Source organism: Natator depressus, chromosome 16 (assembly GCF_965152275.1).
Source record: "Natator depressus isolate rNatDep1 chromosome 16, rNatDep2.hap1, whole genome shotgun sequence".
NCBI classification, from domain to species: Eukaryota; Metazoa; Chordata; order Testudines; family Cheloniidae; genus Natator; species Natator depressus.
In genome coordinates, this window is record NC_134249.1 from 14,156,377 (window position 1) to 14,183,383 (window position 27,007).

General features: G+C 42.4%; 2 protein-coding genes across 6 annotated transcripts; one reads left to right on the forward strand and one right to left on the reverse strand.

Moving 5' to 3' along the window:
- Nucleotides 1-1,458: 1,458 nt before the first annotated feature.
- Nucleotides 1,459-17,484, forward strand: PHYHD1 (phytanoyl-CoA dioxygenase domain containing 1). 5 transcript variants are annotated; one of them, XM_074973423.1, is made up of 12 exons: nt 1,461-1,655; nt 2,822-2,980; nt 3,605-3,680; nt 3,878-3,925; nt 6,789-6,844; nt 7,013-7,075; nt 7,174-7,195; nt 8,064-8,192; nt 10,510-10,626; nt 11,008-11,134; nt 12,245-12,326; nt 17,368-17,484. In XM_074973423.1, exons 1-11 carry the CDS (start codon nt 1,623-1,625, stop codon nt 12,288-12,290), a joined length of 876 nt encoding a protein of 291 aa, XP_074829524.1. In that variant the 5' UTR covers nt 1,461-1,622; the 3' UTR covers nt 12,291-12,326; nt 17,368-17,484. The 5 variants fall into 5 exon arrangements, with proteins under 5 accessions (XP_074829526.1, XP_074829527.1, XP_074829524.1 ...); XM_074973424.1 differs by having other exon boundaries at nt 17,400-17,422; XM_074973425.1 differs by lacking the exon at nt 11,008-11,134 and having other exon boundaries at nt 1,459-1,655.
- DOLK (dolichol kinase) lies at nt 17,191-26,995 on the reverse strand. Its single transcript, XM_074973419.1, has 2 exons — nt 26,943-26,995; nt 17,191-19,437 (listed from the first exon to the last, which is right to left on the reverse strand). The coding sequence occupies exon 2, from the start codon at nt 19,338-19,340 to the stop codon at nt 17,751-17,753; it is 1,590 nt and encodes a 529-aa protein (XP_074829520.1). The 5' UTR covers nt 19,341-19,437; nt 26,943-26,995; the 3' UTR covers nt 17,191-17,750.
- Nucleotides 26,996-27,007: the final 12 nt, after the last annotated feature.

Below are 27,007 nucleotides of genomic sequence, written 5' to 3' on the forward strand. Positions count from 1 at the left end.
TCCCCTACTAATTCTTCCCGGTTTGTGAGCAGCAGGTCAAGAAGAGCTCTGCCCCTAGCTGGTTCCTCCAGCACTTGCACCAGGAAATTGTCCCCTACCCTTTCCAAAAACTTCCTGGATTGTCTGTGCACTGCTGTATTGCTCTCCCAGCAGATATCAGGGTGACTGAAGTCTCCCATAAGAACCAGGGCCTGTGACCTAGTAACTTCCGTTAGTTGCTGGAAGAAAGCCTCGTCCACCTCATCCCCCTGGTCCGGTGGTCTATAGCAGACTCCCACCACGCCATCACCCTTGTTGCTCACACGTCTAAACTTAATCCAGAGACACTCAGGTTTTTCTGCAGTTTCATACCGGCGTTCTGAGCAGTCAAACTGCTCCCTTACATACAGTGCAACTCCCCCACCTTTTCTGCCCTGCCTGTCCTTCCTGAACAGTTTATATCCATCCATGACAGTACTCCAGTCATGTGAGTTATCCCACCAAGTCTCTGTTACAGCCTTTATCAGGCCTGAAGAAGCTTGTCTCTTTCACCAACAGAAGTTGGTCCAATAAAAGATATTACTTCACCCACTGTGTCTCTTATATCCTGGGACCAACACGGCTATGTCACCTCAGCAAATATTGATTTCAATGAAAGTTAGGATCAGATCTGGGCAAAGAACTGAGCGGGGGGGGGGGGGAAGAGGGAGAAGGGAGGGAAATCCCTGATTGTTTGGAGAGCAATCTGGTTCCCAAGTATTCTCTATCACAGAGGTGGGCAAACTATGGCCCATGGGCCACATCCGGCCCCGGGACCCTCCTGCCTGGCCCCTGAGCTCCTGGCCCGGGAGGCTAGCCCCTGGCCCCTCCCCTGCTGGTCCCCCAACCCCGCAGCCTCATCTCCCTGCGCCACCGGTGCAATGCTCTGGGTGGTGGCGCTGCGAGCTCCTGCTGGTCAGCACAGCTGCAGAGCCGCGGCCTGACCCGGTGCTCTGTGCTGCACGGTGGCGTGGCTGGCTCCAGCCGGGCGGCGCGGCTGTAGCGCCGCCAGCCATCGGTGCTCCAGGCAGCGCGGTCAGGGGGCAGGGAGCAGGGGGGTGGGATAGAGGGCAGGGGAGTTTGGGGGTATGGATAAGGGTCGGGGCGGTCAGAGGGCAGGGAATAGGGGGTTTGAATGGGGACAGGGGTCCCGGGGGGCAGTCAGGAAGGGGGGGGTTTGGATGGGGCGGGGGGGGGTCCGGGGACAGGGAGAAGGGGTGGTTGGATGGGGCAGGGGTCCCGGGGGGGAGTGGTCAGGAATGAGAGGAGCGATTGGATGGGGGGGCAGGGAGTGGGAGGAGTGGGTGAGGCAGGGGTCCTGGGGGGGCCGTCAGGGGACAGGGAGGGTTGGATAGGGCAGGAGTCCCAGGGGGGAGGTCAGGAGGCGAGAAGCAGGGGGCGGGGGCCGGGCCGCGCCTGGCTGTTTGGGAAGGCACGGCCTCCCCTAACCAGCCCTCCATACAACTTCAGAAACCGGATGTGGCCCTCAGGCCAAAAAGTTTGCCCGCCCCTGCTTTATCACATGGTGTTGAAAGGATCACATGGAGCGGGGGAGTTAGCGAATTAGTGCGTACTTATCTCATTATTCCGGGTCTGAATCTGCCATGGCGTTTGTAACCGAAGAACAGATCCAACAGGTAAGGGAGGAGAGCAAGGAAGTACTGCATCCAGCGCTGGGAGTGCGGGGGTGTGTGTGTGAGAGAGAGAGATGCAGGCTGATGGTGCTGTACTTGTGAGAAGGGAACAGATTTCACTAACCCACATTCCTGTCCAGTTAACCAGCACTTGTGTTTAGCAAAGTTTTGCTTTCGGAATCGGTGATAGATAATACAGTATACAAAATGGAGTAGACTGAGCACTTTATTAGGACTATAAGTGGCTCCAGAAATGTGGTTTGTCCTGCAGAGTTCCTATCTGAAGAGTTCTTTTTTTCTCTCACCCTTCTGTCTCTCTCTCTCAACTATCAGCCTTATTCTTGAAGTTTAAATTTGCCTGTCAGAGGATAACCTGCTGGTTTTTTTTTTAAATAAAGGGGCAATGGTTCAAGTCTGCAATGTCCAGAGAGCTAATTTCATTTCATAAGGGATTGATCAATCACCATAAGAAATCGGCACACATTCTCAGTTAAGTTTAGAACAAGTACTTTTTCCAGCCTCTCAGTACTCTTGTTCTAATCCTGAAACAGAACAAAACTGCGTTGTTCATTTTGGTAAAGTTTGTGTTTAGCAGTTACTTAATTTCCTCCTTTGGGGAAGAGAATTTTAAGCCATGAGGACGGTAACAAATGCATATTTCATTTGGTTCCTGGAGCCTGCTGCATGTAGGAGTTGTAATCACTTTCTCCCTAACCGCAGTCTGTGAATCTCTTACTGAATTATTTGTTTTTTTCCAGTAGAAATCTCCCTTTTAAAAAAGTGAGAATACAAACATTACTCATTAAGGAAATTATTAAAATGAATCCGTAAAAAACTTGTATAATGAGAAAGGCTGGTTTGTGTGGGATTGGAGGGTCAGGCAAAAATGCAGATTATTAGATGTGCATTAAAAGAGGTCCATGATACGAAGTACAGTGTATGAAAAATGCACCTTGCTCTACTGCATCTCCACTAGCAGAGAGGATCTCCATCGATGTAAGTCTGATCTAGCATCTGGACGCAAAACCCAAGAAAAGGTGCATTACACCAAACTGAAGAAGACTGACAGCCAGGAGGTGCACCTTTATTGAATATAACTGCTGTCTCCTAAGTGTACCACAGAATGCCAGCCACTCTGTCCCCATCTGAACTCTAGTGTTCTCTTCTAGTTCCATGAAGATGGTTTCCTCGTTTTGGAAGAGTTTTTCACCACAGAAGAATGTGATGCCATGAGGGAGCAAATAGACAAAATTATAGCCAAGATGGATGTGCCACCCCACTGCCGTACAGAGTTCTCCACCGATGAAGAGGAACAGCTCCAGGCACAGGTACAGATAGAGCCTAAAAAGGGCAATCGAAATCTCAAATTACTCCTGAGGTGGTTAGCAAAGGGCTAGTTTGTATCACTAGGCAGTTCAGGAAAAAGGGTTTTGTTCTTGCAAGGAGGCATGTCTGAGCAGGTGGCTGAGAGCTAGGTACTGCTGAACTGCAATCTTGCCTCTGACGACCACCCTCTCTGCTGCCGTGGGCAACATTTTGTTGGTGGTCTCAGGAAAGGCCAAGAGAGGAATGGGTCACAGAGGCTGAACATGAAGAGTTCCTGCAGAAAAGGGCTGAATGTGTGAGAGTCTCTATTGTTACTATCTATACTATACTGGTTCCATGGATAAAGAATATCTCAGTCTCCAGGGCTGTCAAATCAACACTTCTCACAAACCAAAACCCTTCTGTTCACCCTATATTGGGTGTCTGCAAAGGGCAAGCTGGAGCCCAAGAAGTTTAGCACAGTGAAAAGCCTCTGTGTGAACTACTAATGTCTTTATTCTACTTTATTCTTCCTGCTCTCTTAATGGGGAGAAGATGTGGGAAAGTACTAGCTCCTTGCTGGAAGTGTTCACCGAGATATACTCTCTAGGATATTACCATTGCTGGGTCTCTCTCGTCTCCGACAGGGCAGTGCGGATTATTTTCTAACCAGTGGAGACAAGATCAGATTCTTCTTTGAGAAAGGAGTTTTTGATGAAAAAGGTAAAAGTTACCTACTATCGGCTGTAATGGGCTTGGGGGTGGATGGGAAGAAATGTAAACAATCTGCTAGTGAGCCAGGAACTTTCTTAAAGGGACAAGGTGCCTGAATGACTATTTGGGAGCGAGGGGAATTCTAGGCGCTATTGTTTACTCTTTGTTTTGTTACATCCTCTTTAATTCAGCACTTTGTTTCTTAGGTGACTTTCTTGTTCCAAAGGAGAAATCTATAAACAAGATTGGCCACGGTACGGATGAGCTGTGATGCTTTTGGAGAGAGAAAATTTTCCAGAACTAAGCATTCCTTCAGACTTGGCTATTGTGAATAATGCCAGCACATTACAAAGAAACTGCTCTCCTGCATTAATGTTCTAGCTAAACATGGACTCTGCCTATGGTATTGTTACCACTAAAACAAGACACGTAGATGTAAATTCTCTTGCCTTGACTATAGCCTCCTCCTCTCTGTTCTATTGCTTTTGCCATGCCCCAATCCACTGAAAATTATTGCAAAAATCCTCCTCTCCTCCCTTCTTTGCAACCTTGCTCTGTCTCTTTCCCTCACCAGAATCAGGTTCAAGTTCATCAGATTTAACTCTAAGCCTCTGCTCAGCTTCACCCTGCCCACATATCAGTTTGCTTTTTCCTGTGCCCCTTTTGAATCCTTCCACTCTCATATTTGTGCTTCCTTCTGTGTTACCCCATGCTAGAAAACCTCCCTGTCCTTTGCCAAAAGGCCTCTCATTTCCCATTTACATCGCTTTTCAAAAGCCACTTGTTCCACAAGGCTTTTATAGTTTTTAAAATGAATCACTGACCTATATTGGCTGAAGTTCAAACTTATGTATCTCTTATGCAACAGATTGTTTTCAGCTGTCTTGTTTATGTCCAGTCTAGGTTGTTAAGATCCTTAGGACAGACTGTATCTTCTCTGTTCTGAGCACACTGCTGGCACTCAGCAAGCTGGGATTCTTCACTGTGACATTGCCAGCAGTTTCTCAATCTTACAGGTTTCCAACGTGTCCTATTTCCCCTCTTCCAGCTGCTAAAGAACTAGCTGTATCCCTTTTGTTTTCAAACAATACCCAGAGAAAACATAATGGGGTTCAGCATTTTTATCTCACAAACGCAGGAACCCTGCCCAGATCTTTCTCCATTAAAACTTGAAAATCCAGTATCTGATATCACAGTCCTGCAGTCTCTATAGGGAAAACAGTGTCCCTAAAAAAAACCAAAACAACTCTTCCCACCCTCTCTTTGTCCTTTGCTGTAGTGCAAGTGCTCCTTCAAGAGGAAACAGAAAACAAAAATAGCATCCTTCTCACTCAGGCTCAACAGCAATTCCAAGAGGAGGATTCATTTTGACCCATTCTTCTGCAATTTATCCACTTATTTTCTGTCTAGCCACTTTCTTGCTCTGTAGCAGTCTCTGCTGGGTTGAGTAAGCTGACTGAACAGCAAATTCTATCATCTTTAAGAGTGATCCTGAATCCAAAGCATTTGCTTCCAGGTTAAAAATGCTAGGGCAAGTTAAGGCATTCAAAGAGCACCGAATTTGTGCTCCCAGTTCTTAATTTTACATATGATAAAAATTTGATGCCCCATGTTTCATCTATGCAGAGTTTTCTCATCATGCTTTATTCAAATTCTAAGAACTGTAATACTCTGAAGGACACATTCAAATAATTGACGGAGCTTGTGAGGCTCAATGCTCAACTTCGTGGCATTTCTGTCTGTCTGTAATGGGAGAACTTTTGAATGCAACAACTGATCAATTCCAAAGTTTCCAGGAACATTCTAGGCTTCCACTGCCAGAACTCTACTGATTTGGAGGACAATTGGAAAACTGAAAGGGGGAAAATGCATACATGGAGCCCCTTCCATCTCTTTAGCATAATTACAACTTCAAGCACTTCTGTTATGGTCTATAGATCAAACAATGGATTGTTGGCACCCACTAATGCCTTCTGCCATAACAAGTCTGTTTCATCTGTCACTGTGCCCATTCTCCCTATAGTTCAACGTGGTGACAACCTGACAGACTTCTCTCCCAGACAAATAGTAATGGTGTGTAGAGGGAAAGGGGAGCAAGAATGCAGTGCCTGGCATGGGAGGAATAATGGGGGATCCTGGTATAAGGGGCTCACAGAACCCCTGCTGGAGGGAAAATTGGGGGACCCTTGTATGGAAGGAAGGGGAGATAGAGGGCTCACAGCCACTGCCATTGGTGGGAAGAGGAGTGGGGGCCATACAGCCCCTGGCATGGAGGGGAAGGTGGGAATTGGAGCGCACAGAGCCACTGGCATGGTGCAAGTGGGACTGGGATTGCAAAAATAACTGATGACATGAGGGGAGAATGGAGGACCCTGGTATGGGAGAAGGAGGGAAATGGAGGCCACCCAGAAACCCTGACAGGAGGGAGATTGGAGGGGTGTTGCAGGGAAGGCCTGAAATAGAAGGGGACGGGAGAGCATCACACAAGGAGCTTGCAGATAGAATGGAGAGATGCCTGGAGCATGCACTGAGTTCAGCCTATAGAAGCAACAAATTGTGCGACCCCTTAGTAGTATTTATCTATCTTAGGGTTGTGTATAGTGCTCCCCATTCTAATATCTAAGCTCTTAGTATCTGGAGCTCTGTATAATCTATTTAGTTTTCCTTCAGAACATACCCCAGAAATCTCTTCCAAGTTATTTTTTGGTCATAGACCGTTATTTTCATATAGCCGCAGTTTGTTGTAAAGGAGACTGATTACCGTATATCTCTGGTGTCCTCTAAAGAAATTCATTATATGATTTGCAAATGTCAACAGCACTTATGTGTTATCTCCATCTGATGAAACATTTTGCCTAATTTACAATCCATATAAAAAGCTTGAAACAAAAGGAATTTGTCTAACCCAGACATTTTAGCAAAAGGAACAGGGCAGACATGATGATGGGCACTGTGCACATAAACTGATTCCTGAGAGGGATGCAGTTTGAGCCTGACAGACTGCAGTCTTCCCCTTCAGAATGTAATACCCATCATTGTGCTTCCTCAGAGTTTTAAAGTGTCCCTTCTGGAAAGGAGTTCTAGGATTTTCACTAAGTGACAACTTCTTTCCCTCAGCTTTGCATGCTTACGATCCCATCTTCAAGCAAATCACTCACTCCTCCGAAGTGCAGGTGAGTAGTAGCTTGAGTCACTTGAAAGAACTCAACTATGTGATAGTTTAATTTAAAAACTGTATGATGAGCCCTCTCCCCATGAAAGGATTTATAAAAATTCTCAGCAAGCATTTGCTAAATACTGAGCAGAGAACTGCAGTGTTCTAACTTTGGGATGTTCCACAGGAGTTGGGAAGAAAACTGGGCCTTGAGAAACCAGTAGTTGTCCAGAGCATGTATATCTTCAAGGTACAGTAACCCCAATCTCCTATTTACTCATGAAAGAAGCCATTTTCATATTTTTCCAGTTTAACATTCTCCTCTTCTCTCTTTTTGTCCTCTTCCAGCAACCTGGCATTGGTGGTGAAGGTAAAATTTGTACTACGTCTGTACTAGGCTGCAGATATTATGTACAGATACCAAGGTTTGGAGGAAGGGAATTCAAGTAACAGGAGAGTGGCATAAACTAGTCATTCAGTGAGATTTTTCAAAGCTGCCTAAAGGTTTGGATGCCCAGTTCCTGTTAGAAATTACTGGGAATGGGGTGTGAAAATCTCACCCAGGCTTCCTTTCTGTTTCTGTATGGGCAGGCAAAAGGCTAACTTATATCCTCACCAGGTTGAAGGGTGACCCACTCCCATGTGTTATGATTGCAGTGGGGGTGACTCTTGCAACACACTTGAGATTTCCAAAGAAGTAAGATGTCAGGCAGATGGGAAAGGACAAGTGATCAGGGGAATTTCCTAACTGTATGTCAAGTTTCCTTGTCTTTCAGGGATTGCTGTAAACCGAAAGTAATTCCCATAAGCCTCAAATGTGACTTGGAATAAGTTATCCTTGCAGTACTGCCCTTAGAATAAATGGGACATGAGCTGAGAACTTATTGGGAAGGGGACAGTATCAGTCTCTCCCTGCACACTATCAATAGATATACTCTCCCACCCCCACCTCTACAGCGGTGAGATTCTCCAAGTGATGGTGTTTGTCTGTCTGTCTGTCTGTCTATGGGGGCTGGTGGTGGTAGCAGGCACGCAGCCAGTGAACTGCTGCATCCCTGTGACTTGGCTGAAATGGAAGCCAGCACTGTCAGGAGCATGCATACTCACTGTTGTCACTTCTAGCAGGATTCATACGGCAGTCACAAGAGGGCAGAGAAAGGAAAGCCCCATAGACCTTCAATTACTCTTAATTCAACAGTCTTTAAAATGTAAGGTAACCAGGTGTCTATTGGTTTCAGTGAGACCACACCAGGATGCCACATTTCTGTACACAGAGCCGCTGGGCAGGGTTCTGGGCCTCTGGATAGCTCTGGAGAATGCCACGCAGGAGAACAGCTGTCTCTGGTTCATCCCTGGCTCTCACACCAGTAAGATTCATATTATTCTGCCATACACTGAAATGCACCCTTGTCTCCTGGTTACGGGTGGAAAGTAGCACAGATTGTACTGTGTCCTCTGAATCATACAGTGGTTATGTGGCCGCATCCAGCTAGTGGAGCCACCATCATGGTTCAGGGAACCTTTGTTTAAAGCAACATCATTCCTTTTGTACTTTTAGGGGCCAAATTCTTAATCCCACTTTTAGCAGGCTGGCTCAAATGACTCATTTCCTTTGCTGCTGGTCACTAGACCAAGGATCTGTGATTTAAATCCAAAAACATTCCTGGAAATAAAAACTTTACATTATTTCTGACTCTGACACCAAATGCCCAAGTTTAATGCTGTACTATACCCATACAATCTGCTTAAAGTACAGAGACAGTGGTACCCACAATCTTATTAAATTTTTACTTATTAAATCCAGACCTTGCAATATTAGGATCCACTGCTGGTGTTCCTGAAATCCTTTCAATTCAGTATTACTGAGTAACTTCCTTCAGCAAGTATCTGACCCTTCCTTGTTCAACAAGATTTGAGCCCTTCACAACTACTCTTTGATCCTTCCAAAGAGTGTCTTCTTTGCAGTGCTACAGTCCCTTACTTTATTCCAGAGCTTCCTACAGCAGCCTTGAAAATGCGTCTCCACCCTGACCTGGGCTGGAAGGAGCAGTTTCTCCAGGTTCCCTCAGGTTAGGGATAAGCAGAGTGAAACCATTTTGCTCATTTTTGTTTCTTTAATAAAACTTTGATGCTGCACTAAATTATTTATATTGACACCCACCCCCCAGCTGTAAACACAGATCCCTTCAGGATATATACCCATTAACCTTTTCTGTTGTCCTGGGTCAAGACTAAGAATATTGCTACCGCAGCTTGCTCTGTGTAAGGGGAGGAAGAATAAAAACCTTGCACTTACCCCCCAACACTGGTCTAAAATTCAGCAAACATACAAAACGAACGCAAACATTGAAAACAAAAATGAATTGGATAGCATACAAGAGATCAGAGAGCGACCAGTGGACTATGGCAACACATAGATGAGGCCAAATCAAAATAAGATCTGTGTATCCTCTCTTTCTCGACAGATGGAAGTTGCCATGGGATTCTAACTATTGGTGCACATTTTACACTTGGTATATTTTGTATATGTCTAACATGGGAACTAATTAGCTCCAGGGGCATGGTTAATCCATTTCATCTCAAATTTTAATGTGCCTTAAAACAGGTACAATCCTCAGATCTCTCTTAAAAATACATAAATTAAAAAAAAAAATCAAGCAAAAGACATTCTTCCCTGAGAAATCATAAAGCTTTGCACTTTCTTGTAATCACAATTTGTGCCTAAACTCAGCATAAGGCTCTGAAGCTGCACTTAAACATCTGTACTGTTACAGAAAGGAGAGCGGTGCCAAAGATGCGTTTTGCTTAAGTGGAGGACTCTGCTCAGAAAACACTGCATGTTGTTGCAGATAAGGGTAACACTTGTTAACGTGCCAGGGCACAGATGAGAAAGCAGACAAAAGACAGCAGTGTTAGTTTCTGTACTGTCAGATAAACCTTAATCTTTTTCCCATAAAAAGAGAAAATGAGCAAGGAAAGAATTTATTAGTGAAACGATGGAGGGTATATATAATGTAATGAGGGGATTAAATTTTCCAGTCAGTGCAGAGGCTATGATTGCAGAGGTTAACCAGAAAGTATTGGTAGCTAACAGTATTTATTCGATATTACACATTTTATAGGATCTGCTAACTGAACAAGCCCTCCCAGAAAGCTCTGTACTAAAATATATATATAAAAAGCTGAGTGTAAGCTTTTATTCTTGGCGTATGTAGAGATTATTGAGCACAAAATAATATTATGCTGAGCTTTGTTAAAGTAATAAGCAACTATTATAATTGATGCAAGATTGTTAAACTAATTAGGTACAGGTGCCCAAGAACCTCGGACAGTAGGTGCAAAATGCATAGGAAAGGAAAAGTAGGGTTCATCATGAAATAAAGGCATTTAGAGAGTTTCCTGTGCATGACAAATGTGGTATAAATATAAGGAGAAGTGAGTTAATGCTTTGGAACAGAGCAGAGATGTCCTTTCTGCAAAGCATGATTTCTAGACTGGTAAAGTATTAACTCTTTCCTGTTTATATTGTGCTAATTAATCTTTGATTATTAAACTTGATCAAGCTTTTGTTATTTGATGGATTAAATAGTCTAAAATTGAATCTTAACAGGGGTTTATTTATTGTCAGGTTAAATGATTTATTAAGTTTTTTTAAAAAAAGTTTTGTCTACTGTGGAATTGCAGATGGCATCACACGTAGAATGGTCCGAGCCCCACCGGGCACCATACCATGCACACATTTCATCGGCTCTGAGCAGACTTATCAAGATAGCCAGTTTATTCCTGCGCCCATCCGCAAAGGTAAAGATTCATCTGCAGAACCAGTGAAAATTCAAGAGAGATAGATGCAGTGACACACGTTCAGTTTTAAACCACAGGCCCAGAGGGAATGCAATGATGTATTGCCAGTGCAGGCCTGATGCCCCAGCTGCTGCCCAAGGGTTATGTGAAGAGTCCACAATGAAAGAAATGGATCTCGTAGAACCAAAGCAACAGTATGATACATTCCTGGAGTCTTCCCAAACAAATTCTTACCATAGGAATCAATGGGCTGTATTCCCAAGTCTGACTTTTGTTTCGTTATCATGACAAACCTTTCAAAGACAGCAACAGCTCCTCTTGTATGGCACAGAGGAAGGAGATATTCAAAAGGAAAGACAGATGTGTGTTTATTTCAAACAGGTGGCCTCATTCTTATCCATGGAGAAGTTGTCCACAAGAGTGAGTTGAACAGCTCAGAGTGGTCCCGCCATGTGTACACTTTCCATCTGATAGAGGCCAAAGACACCACCTGGAGCAAAGAGAACTGGTATACAGAGATCCTTCAGTAGCAAAAAAAAAAAAAAAACCTGCTGGAAACTGGAGGCTTTTTAAAGCTGTAACCATTTTAGAAGCTTTTTTTCACTCAACCCCAGCTCTTATCACCCCATTTTTGTGTTACACCTACAGGGTGATACACGCAACTAGGTTCCCTCTACATCGCTCAGAACTGTGCTAGCTGCACCTTTGAACGCCAGTGTCAGTAGCAGTTTCCCGGGACAATTTCCCTGGCCCGTGTAGCCAAGGATTGTTTTTCTGCTAGCCATGTTATAACAGTGCTCTAAGGTCCTCCAGCAAAGGTGCAGCAGAGAGCCTTACAACCATTCATTAAGCTCATAACACCCCTTCAGGGAGGATAAATACTAAATATCCGTAGCGACTGTGGAATTCCCCACTGCCACAGAACAGGATCAGCTTGATTCCTGCCACATGCAGAGACTCTCTCTTTGTGCAAGTCTTCCCTCAGTAATAGAGTTGCAGAATGACAGGCAAGGATCTCTTGGAGACCAGCATGGGAGAACTATCCCTTTTAAGAAAGTAGCATAAACAATGAAGAATATGATCCTCCCAGCCTAAACTGAAGCTTTCATAATGAGTATAGTGATGAAAGCATTAAAATGCATACATCTGACAGAGGTTAAATGACTTACTCAGGGTCATACATGATATCTGTAGCATAGCTGGGAATAGAACCCAGATTCTGGTCCTGTGTTTTGATCACAAAACCCATTCTCCTTACAGAAGTATGCAACCTATGTCTGAAGCACCTTCTGGGTACAGAGTTAGATTAGAAGAAAGTAATTAAACACACTGGGGAAAGAGGTAATGACTTCTTAGAGTAAAAGGTGATGAATGCAAATGGAAAACCAAGATGTGAATCTCTGCTTAGGGACGTTAAGAGTTTTGTAGAGTTTTCTTGTCTAGCAAGGGACTGGACATACTGGATTGGATCTGACAAAGTGCCTGTTAAAGGCTTCCCATTAGAACTGTTCATTTCTGCATCAGTGGTACTCAAGCTAGAACTGATTCTGTGTCAGGTAGACCTGAGGCTGATTCTGGAATTCTGTTTTTACTTAAGTGTTTTCTCTTCTCTTGTCAGGCTTCAGCCAACTCCTGAACTGCCTTTTCCACCTCTCTACACCTGAAACTAACGTTGGCCATTGGAGTCAAACGGTTGATTAGTAAGTAGATTCCATTCATCTTTCTCAGCCACCCCCTGCTCTCATCTCCCAATATTCATTTGTCCTCAGCGCAGAAGGAGTAGCTTCAGCCTGTGTGCATGACAGAAGAATCTTCACCCATACCCGTCCAGCGCTGGCCTTACTCAGAGCATCTCTGCTACGTGTACGCTACTCATAGTGGGGAACAGTCACCTAAAAACCACTTTTGATGGGGAAATCTCTTTAGTCATATGAACTGACTATTAAGAAGCCACTGTGCCTCAACTCTGGGACCAGCTGAGAGGCACCTCCTTTTCAGGATACTCAAAATCTCAGTATTTTCTCCTTGTACAACCCAAGCCAGGAAAATTTCTATTATGTTTATTCCATCTCTGTTGTATTACCCTCAGGTGTACAGAGTCTTTTGGAGGTTATGTAGAGGGGTTTTGTTGTACCACAAAAAAGTTAAAACTTACCCTGCTGCAATAGCAATAGATTAAAAGAAAAGTCTAGAATGGGCAGACCAAAGCAGGGAGCCTAAATTTCTTATTTTTCCTTTTAAAATGCTAAGTAAGAGTTACTGGGGAGTGGTATGTGAGGGGATAACACAATCCCTAGACTTGTAAACCTTTACTCCATACATTTTCAAGGAGAACTGAGTAACTTTTGATGCATATTGAAGTTAATGAGATGTGGGAATATCAAGAATAAAAATACAAACATCATTTCTCTGTTGTTTGAAGATGACAGTCCCTGAAACCTCCAAAAAGTGTTAGACCACAACACATAAGGGTAAAGACATACAGTGATTATGCTTTTAACTCACAGCATGCAGAACAGATGCTAGCAAAGAGCACATAACAATGTCACCCTTCTAGGAAGTATCATATATGGGCTGCATTACATCAATCTGAATATTCTAAACAAACTCATTTAAACAAAGTGACAGAGTCCATTTTATGTTCCTACGTACCCTTCTAGTACTATCACTGAATAGTCAAACTTTAGCTTTTTTCAGCAAATCTATGAAGAGAGACAGGACTTTTCTTCACAGTTTCAATTGTGGTGGCATATATTTTATAACGAATAACGAAGAATGCAGTTACGTATTTTTTTTTTTAAATATATACAGAGAGAACAGCTACTCTCTGAAGTACCCATACATAAGACTGGAAATATGCTTCATAAATTTTCACGTCACCAGTATATTATATAATTGACATACCCACAAAAGCCAACTTCCCAGCTCATTACAGGGATGCTCAAGTAATTTAGTTCATAGTTATCGAATTCACTGTGACAGGGAACAATAATATTTCACACTTATCTAGTACTTTCCCACCACAGATCTGAATGCTTTACAGACACTAAATAATGAATCTTTACAACAACCCTTGGAGGTATTATCCTAGTTTTACAGATGGGTAAATTGAGGTACAAAGTGGGAGTAGGTCTGATTGTGGAGCCCTTACTCGTGGGAGAAGTCCCAATTACTTGAGTAAGTGCTCACTAACATGAACCAGGGCTTCACTATTTAGCTCTCAGTGACTTACCCCAGATCACACAGCAGGCTTGGGAAGAAAACCCCCGGAGTCCTGATTCTCATGCTCTACCCTCTAAACAATATTCCCTCCTATTTATTATCCTTTGAATACATATCATCAGTTTTCTATTTTAAAGCTGAGCTATCAAACATTGAGACGATAGAAGCAACATGCAGACTAGAGGAAGGAGGGATTGGAAGGTGGATAAAACTGTGGTGGCAACATTATAAATGGGATTATGTAGGCAGCACGAGCTCTAGAAACATATATGCATAACAAAAACAGGAAAAAAGATTGAGTAGCAGTAGTAAATTTTATTAATAATTAGTCTCCATGGGTGAATTTTGTGTTCAGAGAAATTGCAAGAGCATGTATTGTGGATCAGTTTAAACCCTTAACACCAAGGGTTTTATTGCTAAAATTAATGCATAGAGCCCAGCAGTATCTTCAGCATTTCAACTTGATTTAAAAGTTTTAAAGTCATCTATAGAAATTAATGTTAAGCCTTTATCTTAAATGAAAACTAGATGTTTTGCTTATTTTAAATAGCATTAAGCATTATCATTTCCAGTTGGTGAAAGCCATCTACCTTAAAAAAAAGAGAGACAGCTGTACCTGACTATATGGGGTCCCTATGCAAAATACATATATCTCTGGACTGATATTTAATACACTTGGGAAAATACACAGAAGAACTTTAGACAGTTTCTAAGAGGTCACTTGAATAGAATAATCTGCCAACAGAACAGACACCCTCAATGGTGTTCATAAACTAGATGAAAACTAAATTGTGCAGATGATCTTGCATTGTTGCAGGTGGAATGGACTGAATGACCCAAAACATCCTGTTGTCTCAGGCTCTGTATCAGATTAAAGCAGGTTAGAAATGGATTTCTGCAACACACGGCTCCAAGCCTTATTGCTACATTACTTTTTCTAAGCATGATGCCTGCCTCTGGTATTTGTCTTAAACACTAGTTGCAACGAAGAAATACATTAAATTCTTGAGTTTATTTATGGTAAAAACGGCTCTTAAGTAATGGCTGGGACTTTGCTGGGTGGAACAAGAGCGCCAGTTTTAAACTGAGCAGCTAAAAAGGGTTCTGTAGGTCAAACAGGATTTTTTGATGCATCTGAAATCACTGCAGTAGCAGGAATAAGTATGCTGGGTAGGGATAACAGTGGTAATTTTGCTCAGATTCACCAAGGCTTCTATTAGAAACAAGAGTCTGATCTTTCCTACCTTTTTCAGAACTTGTTTTGATGTCAATAAGCAGGGGACAGAGTAACCTTCAGTTCTGGTGCTTCTTTTTATGGCTTTGGTGCTATATCAACCTTCACCTGAATGCTTTGTTACCAAGTGCAGAACACCGGATGGGTGGTAGCTAAGGCTTTTTCTTAGTTATTGTGGGAAAAAGACCCCACCTTTCTAATTAACTTTTTTTTAAAGTAGCATTTTCCTGCTAAGAAAGTTGGTTCATCTCTCCTTTCCCTTCTGTGCTCTGCTCAATGTGATTTGAAGACAGATGTAGAAAGAATGTCCTACTCTGTCTCACAGCTGGAACATGAGAATTACTAAACTGTGCAGCATGTTGGATTCACTGTTCTTAAGGGTCACTGTACTCTTGCACCATCCATCTCTCCAGGGCTGTTTCCTTGGAGCAGTGCCTCACAGCCTATTGCTCTGTTAATCACAGTCATTTTCTGACCGTTCTTAAAGTCCTAGGAGAGATTCTGTGCTGTGTGTCTCAGGAGGCATGGTCCAGAAAGAGAAGGCCCAAAGGGTTGGAGGAGGGTGGGCAAATGTGATATTCTCTGGGTTGTTCCAGGGGCCAGTGCATCCCAGCATGATTGGAGGTGGTCTGACTCTGCAGCAGAGAATAACCAGAGCACACAGTGCTCTCTGGGCAATCCTCCTGCTAACGTCTACACACTCCCAGTCCCAAACTTGGGGCCACACAGGATGGTGCTAAGCTGCCTAGTTTGCCCCATGTTGCCCTATGGCTGGGGTTCTACCCCAGGGAACCGGTGTGGCCCCTTTACACAGCAGAAATGCCATAAAGATGCCGTAGTAGGGACCAGAATCAACTTCCCTGGACAAGAATTCTTGCAAACACCCTACCAGGTACTCTATGGGAGGGTGGAAGAGGCAGGATACAAATCAGCTTAATCTGGTCCTAATGGAAGCGTTGCATGCTAATGAGAGAGGATTCCTAGAAGTAAAAATGTTTCAAAGGATTAAATATACAGAAATGGAAAGGTTTTTTGACTATAAACAGCGAATTGTTTCAGGTGTACTGTTATGATCCTAATTAAAGGGGCAGCAGCAGGTAGTTTTACATTTTAATAGAAATGCTTTCATGGATGATTTTTAATGAAAACCATTTGTCTGGATTTAAATGTCCCCCCTCTCTCCCCTAATGATTTACAGGCCAAACACTGCAGCTTGTACTAGTGCATATATGAAAACCAGAACATTACTTACTATAAACAGCTGTGAAACTGACTTTAGTGATTTTCTTTGTTCAAGCTGAGAGAAATGCAAGAACTAAATCAAATTGTATGAGTAGCAGAGAAGCACATTGGATTGTTAAAATACTTTGTTTTAATAATCTAATATGTTACTAGTAATACAAGAAAGGATTTTAAATGAGTTTTAACCTAGCCTCTCTTTAAATTGTGTCTGGAAATGGGACTCTTTTCAATAGAGTAATTTTTTAATGTAGCTTTTTTTTTTTTAATTAAAAAAAAGATCACATATAAAGCAAGTTTTGTTCAATGTAATTTCAAGAGATCAAGAGCATGAAAAAGGTAGAACTTGGTTTATTCCAGAGAACTGGCAAGCAAATCAAAATTTTAGCCACAAAGGCTATTGTTTTCACCCTGCAAGCCTATCTATCCATGCTCCTCCAATAAACTAAATTTGAGATTCTCTGTATTTGAAATTACTTTAAACAGAATAAGCATTAGTGCTGTTTTCACTCTAGTTGGCAGAGGTCTTCTAATTTTGCAACAGGAAATGAGAGATGACGTGGCAGTCTTCGTACAACTTGATCCTATGCTGCAGGTGGTGCACACCCTCACTGCAACAGCATGCTTTTATTGAAAGAGGCAGAATTCACATGTGCAATAATACAAGATACCAGGACTCAACCCGGTGGCAAGCCAGTACAGTGCACAAGCTTTGTAGGAGCCTGTGCTGGTGAACAGAGAGACAAGGTGGGTGAGGTAATATCATTTATTGGACCAACTTCTGTTGGTGAGAGAGACAAGCTTTGGAGCTACATGGAGCTCTTCTTGAGGTCACCAGAAGAAGAGCTCTGTGTAGCTCGAAAGCTTGTCTCTCTCACCAACAGAAGCTGGTCCAATAAATATTACCTCACCCACCTTGTCTCACTAACATCCTGGGACCAATATGGCTACAACACCACTACATACAACTGGTGAACCATGACTATTTATATTTTCCTGGTTTTGCTACCTTAGAAGTTTTAATGACCCCATCTCTTCACTTCTAGTGAACTCACCTTTCCCACCCTTTCTGCTTCAGTGCATCCAGAAGAGACCTGGAAATAAAATCACTATGACTGTATATCTAATTCAGCATCACCAGCTACACGAATCACAGTATCACGTGGATGGTTTCCTGTTACTCCTCTGAGAGGATGCAACAGTTAGTGCTGCTTTAGCTATTAAATAACAAACAAAAAACAAACAGAAGCCTTTACTTTTATTGTCAATTAAGAGTTGAAGAACAATTTCCTTTCTGAAAGTAGCTGTTCTACCCACTATACCAAATATAGCATTTCGTACCAAACTGGCTCTATTGAGCTCTCAGCAAGGATGCATGGCTCATTACCACCCCTAGCTAGAAAGGAAGTCTCTGTTCCTGGCAATGTCTCTAAGCCATGAGCAGTATCTGGAGGTAGAGAGGTAAGAGCAGATTGTCTATTTGGGTAGTGTAGGCTTCCAAAAGGGAAACTAAGCTGATGGACCCCAAAATCCAGGCATAGCTGGTGTTCAGATTCACTCTGCCATCAAATATCAGAATAAGAGCCACAGCAATGATCTGAGCAAAGATGGCAGTCATTGTCCCTTCAAACGTCTTCTTTGTCCCAGGCCATTTGATTTCTCCTATTGTACTGCCAAAAATTGAGGCTATTGTGTCTCCCACCCCTACTGCCAGTACCCCGGAGTAGGGAACCAATGCTCCTGCCCCAGACAGGGTACCTTTCGGAGCACAAGGCCTGGGGAACAACCACACTGGAAGGGACATCCCAACAAGTAGGTAAATGTGAGTCAAGATCAGAGGTCCACTATCTCGTTCATCCAAAAAGAGAGTGAGCAAGTGCCTGAGTGTTTGGCCAAATGGCTTGATCCTGAAGTATCGTATGTACTCTAAAAGGACAAAGACTACGAGACACAGCACTGCAGCAATGTAGAGAAGCTGGTGGTCATAAATTAGCCCAGGGATGTAAGTAGCCACCACAATGAAGTGGAAATATTTTCTGGTTATGGTTGAAGCTTGGTGCTTTTTAGATTCAGATGATCTCTTGGAATTCTGGTAAAGAACCACCATGCACGCAGAGGCAGCCAACAGGGTCCAGTACACAAGGAGGTAAACTCTTGTCTGTGTCTGAACCAGAAACTGGAGCAGCCAGAGCAAGGGATTCCTTTGGATCAGATGGTAAAGCCAAGGCATGAGGACCCCCAGTCCCAGCACTGCTGTCATCATGTGGAAAAACATGGAGGATGTCCAGGTTTCTGAATCCATGAAGAAGAATAGAGCAGTGAAGAAAATCCCAAGAAGGACCACCCCAGCCACTGCCACTAGAAGGACGAAGTCTGCAGGATTCCCCTTGCCCTCCATCACGTTCAGTGAGCGTTTAATGAGCTGTTTGAGGATGAAACTTATACTCCCAAGGACTAGTAATGCCTCCCCAGGAGTAAAACATCGAGGTAATAGGTAAAGCAAGATCATACTGAGGTAGACAAAAATAAGCAGCACTTCCAGAACCTCTATCACTTCAGAAACAGTTAAAGAATACTTCATGGTATAGAGGATTATACTGCCAGCAATGCCTGAAAGTATGCAGGTGTTAGTTGGCACAGGCCTTGTGATGCCAACTGCTATTACAGATAGGAAGAGGGCTACCACCATGCCTGTGGAGGCCACAACTATGCCAAAACGTTCAAAGTACACAATGCCGGCAGCCTTGCATCGCTCCTTCATCACAATCCCCAGGAGTGGGATGACCATACTAGCTGGTAGGAGGCCACTGTTAGCTGTCGTCCGAAATTGGAATACGGCCCCACCCAGTTGGAGTAGACGGTCCCATTTAAATTGGACATAAAAAGCCTGAACAGCAAGAGCAATAGCACACCAGGAATACCGGTCCCAAACTACCGTGTGCACACACAACACAATGATGAACACAATCAGGGATTCCAAAAGCACTGGTTTGTTTAACATGGTTCCAGTCAGTGGCATCCTGTGATTTCAGAATCTTTACAACTGTCAGATTCCAAAATTTTCAATACAGTCCTTGGTCCATCAGTAAAAGTTCACTTTCATCCTACTGCAACGCCTATAAAGATAAACAAAATAATAAAATTAAAGCAACTACTAGAACACCTGAGGCCTCCTCCTCATTATTTATTTTCTGAAGCTCAGTTGAAAGCTTTGATTCCTGTCATGAGAAAAATAAAATCAAGATGGAAATAAATCAACCAGCATTTTCTACTGCTTTCAAGAATCAGAAAACTCAGCTTGCAATGCCATAGCCAAATCTCACGGTATTTTTATTCACATGCAAATACTAAATACTTCTATTGCAGTGCCAGATTTTTCCTCTCTCTCCTAAAAGTATAGAAGGGAATGCTTTATATTCTGCAAGGAGTGTATGCAAATACTAAGTAGCAGCACTCACAAGAACTGCATTGGAAAGGGCACTTGGACATCTCTGTAAGTTAGATAAAGACAGAAGAGCTTGGTGATGAGTTTGTTACAGAATTAAGTGAAATTAATGCACCCACAAGCCATGGTGCTATATAAAATAAATATTAAAGAAGAGATGAAAATATGCATCTTACATAGGCAATCATGTTATTGATAGAACTGACAATACTGTTTCTACTACAAGCAACATTTGATCTTTTAAAACATACCAATAATAATTTAAAAAAAACAACCCACAGTTCAAATTAACTGAAACACAAAACAAACAAATCAGAAGCAAAATGATGTTAAAAGGAATTGACACTGTCAACTTGAAAATTGGTCAATTAAAAAACAAAAAGTTAAAGGTCACTTCAGGTCTTCCCCTTGCCTCCAACTCCTTTCTTCTGATTTTCTGAGGATTTAGAGTCACATTGTCCTATTTTTAAAAATATTTTCTCCCCAGTGTTGCTGTGTAAAAGGGAAAACTAATGCTACACAAGCACAGTCATATATATAATATAAACAAACTGAAGAGAGATAGTATGTTCTTTCTCCAAAATCTTTCAAGTTATAGTAATCTTAGGGGTTATTTCTAATTTTGGTAAGTAAAATTATTCAGACATAAATGTGACAAATCTAGTGTCCCTTTAAAATACCAATTCTCCAGCATTTTAACCCATCTGGCCTTTCTCCCCTGGTTAATTAAAGTTCTTTAGTAGTACTAAATAACTTGGAATTTCTATCCAAGCTGATACTTTCTATTCAGTTATAAGTATTAGCAAAAGATTCTAAACAAATGGAGAAAACTCAAAACTTGGAGAAAAAAGCCTCTGTGATGGAACAAGACCTTAAATACTCCAGACTATGGTGCAAACTTCCACTCATCTTAACGTACATCTGTCTGCCTTTGCCTCAGAGTCTCTCTCCTTCCATCTGCTATTAGTTTTATGACTGACTGCTTTACTTATTGCACCACTTTTTTTACCTCACTGTTTGTTTTCTCAAATAAACAATAACGCTTTCATTATATGAGTGCAGGAGAAGATATCAAAGTCATAAAGAAAAAGAAGTGGTCACATCGGTCTAAACTGGACAGATTCCACTGTTTTTTGGAACTTGGTTGATCTCGACAGTTCTAGTGGTAGCTAGGGACCAAATACAACATATTTCTGTCTACAAAGGGACTACACAGTGTCCACTGTACCTTTGTATTAAGCTGCTTAATTAATTTTGTTTGTTTCTAAAAGAGAAGAACTGCTGGGCCACATTTGTTACAGAGGGACATCTTGCATGTACCCTAAAAACACAGCTCAGACTCAACCTGAAAACTGGCCACAGTGTTCTATTTTACTTTAGAAAATGTTCTGGAGATACAGTTCAGGCATATTCTCCCAACTCAGTCTGAGTAAATTTACATTTAGATGCTTAAGGAGTGGTTTACGCATCATTACAATTCTGAGGTGAGGCATTTGCTTCTATCCAGCTCATCCTCTCCCTACACTTTGCCTCAGCCTCTTTCCCTCTCCAGATCCTGTTTCCCAATTGCTGAAAGGGAACCCTTTGAAGCCTTCCCTGCCCATTTCACAGCCTTAGCTAGTCAGTCTCTTCTGAACAGATCTGTGCCATTATTAAAAAAACCCAACACTTTTTATTGTCATTATTAACATGCATGAATTTTTCACCCAAGCATTAACAAATCTTATTCATAACCTGCAGTTGTTACCTTTAAAAGACCCATGTGTGTTTGGCTAATATCTTTCTCTGTGTTTAAGTCTGTTCAGATTTCAAACATGGTAACCACAGATTATAAAAATCTACTTATATAAGGCTGTCTGTCATTTTTTGGCAGTGAAAGGATTTCCAATACTTTATTTCTCCATGTCACTAGTGTTAGGAGATCTGTCCTTTTTCAGGAACTAGCTATCATGCATTTGGCTGCTAGTAGCAAATGTGTTCTCAGTAGGGCCTTTCCTGACTCAATGGCCTTTTTTGGACTGTAACCTAATAGAATCACTATAGGTTCTGTGGGTAGCCTAACTTTAGTTATTTTGCAAATTCTATATGCTACTTTCCTCCAAAATACCATTATTTTAGGGCATTCCCACCATCTATGCAGAAAGGTTCCTACACCTTCACATTCTCTCCAGCATTTAACTTTTATGTGTGTGTGTGTGTATATATATATATATATATATATATATATATATATATATATTTTCTTGAGCTTAAATGGAGTGAGGTACCATTGAAAAAAATATTTTGTAATAGTTTTCCTTAGTGGAAAGTAGTTGAGGTTTTTGCTTTTCTATTTCTACTGTTCCAAAGGAATATCTGTTTTTAGATCCTTTTCCCATAAAGGTAGCCTTATCTTGTAGATCCATCAGTAACATTTTGCTATACCATGTGGAGATCAGGCCCTTTAAAGTAGCCTTTTCCTGTAATTCATGTTTCTCCCTCCTTAAGAGTTTCCTAAAATGGGCTTCCTGCATGGGATATGCTATAATGGCTGCAAACAAGTCAAACTGATATATTAATATTCCTCTTGAGTTCTTTGATAGTATTAATTTCCATATTTTTATCATTATGGAATAGTTGACCAAGGGTCAGCTCCCATACATTATACATTGGATTAGATAACCTCAGTTGAAACTCTAGATTGCTTCTGATGAGTTTAAGCAGGGAGGGGAAAGGAGCTACTTCTTTTCTGTATCAAATTCTATATGTGAGGTGTAATTATGACATTTGGATTGTTTCTTTTGTGTTCATTTAAATCTTTTAGGTAACAAAAAAAAACAATTTACAATCCTGTTTTTCCATCTGATTTTCATCTAGTATTTATGGGTGTCACCAGGGTACCAGGCTGAAAGTGATCTTAATTGAGCCATCCAATAATATTTTATTACATTTGGTACTGATAATCAATGACCAACAATTTCAATGCTGTAATGAATGAAGCAGGAATGGGCATCCTTGGAGAACACCGTAAGAAGACAGAACCTTGGGTCACAAATGAAATACTACAAATGTGTGACATTAGAAGGGAACATAAGAGAGACAAGAACAGCACCGAGGGAGCTGATAAATACAGAGCGATTGGCAGAAATATCAAGGAAGGAATGTAGGTGGCCTAATATTGAAAAGTGTATCAATAATAAAAATAGCAAAGGATCCTTCCAGATTGTAAGAGATCTGCCGAAGGAAATGGACCAAAGCTAACGCAATTCAAGACAAAGAAGGGAACAGTCTTACAGAAGAAAAGGACATCATCAATAGGTGGACAAATTACTGCTCTGATCTATACAACCAACAGACAAATGGATATCCTAGTGTCCTAGACCGCCCAGATTCAACAGAGGAGGATGACTTTCCAATACTGCATGAAGAAGTGGCGACAGCTGTGAAATCACTCAACAACAAAAAGGCTACAGGTATTGACAACATCCCAGCTGAACTGATGAAATTCAGAGGAGAAATAGTAATAGATGTACTCACCAAGATCTGCAACAAGAGCTGGCAGACCGGTGAGTGGCCTTCCACATGGACACAGTCACTAATCATCACTCTGCCAAAGAAAGGCAACCTGCAATTTTGTCAGAATTACTGGACCATAAGCTTAATGAGCCATCCCAGCAAAGTGATGTTGAAAGTCAAATTGAACAGATTAAAAGCACAAGTGAAGAATATCATCGTTGAAGAAGAGGCTGGCTTTCCTGCTAGAAGTACCACCACAGAACAGATCTTCAATCTTTGTGTTCTATTTGAGAAGTACTTACTACATCAGCAGGACATCTACCGCATCTTCGTTGACTTCAAGAAGGCGTTTGACAGAGTGTGGCACGAAGTTCTCTGGGCAACCACAAAGAAGTACAATGTTGGTCATAAGCTTATTATTACCATTAAACAACTGTAAGACAAGGCCAGCAGTGCAGTTCTCATCAATGGCACAACAGGAGAGTGGTTTCGCACCACTGCTGGAGCCCAGCAAGGCTGCCTTCCTTCGCCCACACTGTTCAACATCTACTTGGAGCACATAATGAATGATGCCCTAGAAGATCAAGTATGCACAGTCAGGACTAGGGGGCGAACAATCTCAAAACTTCGGTTTGCTGATGACATTGATGGCCTGGCAGATAGCTACGATGAACTTGCCAACTTTGTGAAACGATTAGATGAAACCACCACAAAATATGGCATGGAAATCAGTGCACAGAAAACCAAGCTGATGCCAAACAAACACGATGGGATCAGCTCACATATCACTGTCAGTGGACAAGAGCTGGAGACAGGGAAACAGTTCAAGTATTTCGGGGCAATCATTACTGATGAAAGATCAAAGGCAGAAATTCTGGCAAGAACTTTGCAAACAACAGCAATAGTGGCAAAGCTAAAGCCAATTTGGAGGAACAAGAACATCTCCCTGGAATCCAGACTGAAACTGCTGCATGCACTGGTCATCTCCATTTTTCTGTATGCATGCAAGACATGGATCCTTATGGCAGAACTTGAACGGAAAATACAGGTAGTAAAGATGGATTTACTTCCGTAAAATCCTGGGCATCTCCTACTTTGACCACGTCACTAATGAAGAGGTCCGCAACATCATCACCCAACGTGCTGGGTCATATGAAGACCTCCTGACAACTGTGAAGAAGCGCAAGCTGAAGTGGTATGGCCATGTAACAAGATCATCTGGCCTATCCAAGATCATCCTCCATGGGACAGGACAGGAGAAGAGACGAGGTAGACAGAAGAAGAGATGGATTGACAACATAAAAGAGTGGACAGGAATGAACTTTACGGAGACTCAAGCACGGACACACAGTCGTCATGGGTGGAGACGATTGGTTGATTGCTCACCAATGATGGCGCCCCAACGACCAATGCAGTTATAGGAGTGGTGATGATGATGATGATGATGACGACGACGACGACCGACAATCCCCTTTTTCAGAGTGGGTTTATGCACAGTTTTATTTGTTCTTAGTATTATAAATTTAATAACCCTTGTTTGAGTTTCCTCTAGAGGTTTTTGGAATTTATATTGACTGGCTGAAATATGAATTTAATTTTTGGCAACCAATACATTTTTATTGTTGCTATACAGCCAAGCTAAATGTATTTTTCCCAATCCAACAAATCATTTTTCAGTTTTGAAACAATGGGAGGAAAATTAATTTCATATAGTTGATTGAGGTTAGGAGAAGTAATCTGTGACAATTCTCCCTCACACAGGGCCAATACTGGCTTGGAGCAGTCTGTTTCTAGATATAGAAAACGGGGCAAGGACCTGTCAGTGGGAAAGGGCAGGGAAAACCCTATATGCAAACCAGAGGCAGAGGAACAGTTATTGGCCAACATGGACATTGAGCTCCAGCCCCTAGAGCAACAACACCTAACTACCACACTCAAATGGGCAAGTAACCAGTTCTGATGGTGAAAGCACCTTAAGAAGGCTGAAATCCCAAGTATGAATTTACATATGTCTGCTATTTTAATGCAGCTACAACATAATTTGAAAACTACACGCCTGTAGATGTGTAATGAGGGCTATTTTATCATTATCTCCTCTTGTCTCAACTGTCGCCATTCCCCTCTCTATGATCTCTCCAAATATGAGCTCTTAAAACTCCAGCATGCTGGGGCGGGGGGCTGGAGTGTCCCACTTGCTCACATACAGAACAGACCATGTTATTCTCATATTCAAACATCTTCACATGCTCTTTGTTCATTTCAGGATCTACTTTTTGTTTTAAAGCCCTCCATGGACTTGTCCCTATTTGCCTCATGGGTCCTGCCTCTTTATATTTGTTTCAGTTAGTACAAGCCTCCTTTTCTTTCATTTAGTTGCATGACTTCTCCTTTACAAAAAAGAAAAAAGAAAAGGAGTACTTGTGGCACCTTAGAGACTAACCAGTTTATTTGAGCATGAGCTTTCGTGAGCTACAGCTCACTTCATCGGAGGCTATGCATCCGATGAAGTGAGCTGTAGCTCACGAATGCTCATGCTCAAATAAACTGGTTAGTCTCTAAGGTGCCACAAGTACTCCTTTTCTTTTTTTCTTTTTACGAATACAGACTAACACGGCTGTTACTCTGAAACTTCTCCTTTACAGTTCCTGACAGCTAGAGCAGATTTAATTTCTCTCTCTCCATCTCTGATATTCATCTCACTTCACACATCAGCTAAAATAGAAAACATAATTTCATTCTTAGATATACTACTTAATTTCTTTCTCTCTCCACTTTCTACTTTGTTATTCAACTCCCACTATGGTATTTTGGGACACTATACTGAAGACACTATGGAAAACAGAAGTGTATTTGTGTGTTCAGTGAAGCGACTAATGGCATAAAAAATAATCCACTCCACCTGGAAGGTGCAGCCACCTGGTATAAAACAAAGTATCACTATATTAAATCACTGAGCTCCCAAGACTCAGCTTTCCCATCTGTTGGAAAGTCCATAGTGTGTCTTTTCTCACTGGCTTATATAGGGCTTCACTAGGGGTATGTCTTCCCCACAAAAAGAGGGGTGTTCTTTACTCAGGTTCGCTAACTACCTCCGGTTAAAATAGTAAGCGAAGGCACAGCAGCTCGGATTTTCGCTCGGGTAAGCAGGTCGAGTTCAAGCCTACAGGGGAGTTTGGGGTTGAACTCGAGCTGCTCACCCGAATTAAAATCCAAGTGAGTAGCAAACTACTGATCAGGGAGAAGACCCGGTGCAGGATAGACAAAGCGACCCCCACCCCTTCAGGAGCTTGCACCGTAACAGGCTCACCTCCCCGCTATACGTCTCTTGTTCACCTTCGCACCCCACATGGGGCCCATGTATAACACAACACCCCCAACCTGCCCCTGTAGCGGACACGCTCCCCCTCAGAGCACTCCTCTTACCCTCACACCCCCCACGGAGCCCCGCAGCGCACCTAGCCCCTATCTAGCTCCACGCTAGCCCTACGCTACCCTGAGCCTTTGCACCTATACGACTCTATAGCAGCCATCTCGGGTCCTGCACATTCGCGTACAGCAGGGCCCCCTATAGCCACCCCCACGCTACATTTCCCTTGGCCCCTATAGGGGACGCTTGTTGGAGTTGTCACCATATACCCCCCGCCCCTCCACCCGTCTATAGCAGCTCCCTCACTAACTCACCTCACTGGACGCCGCCATCTTGCTGTCTGTGTCTGTCACGTGATGGGGGCGAGGGAAGGGCGGGT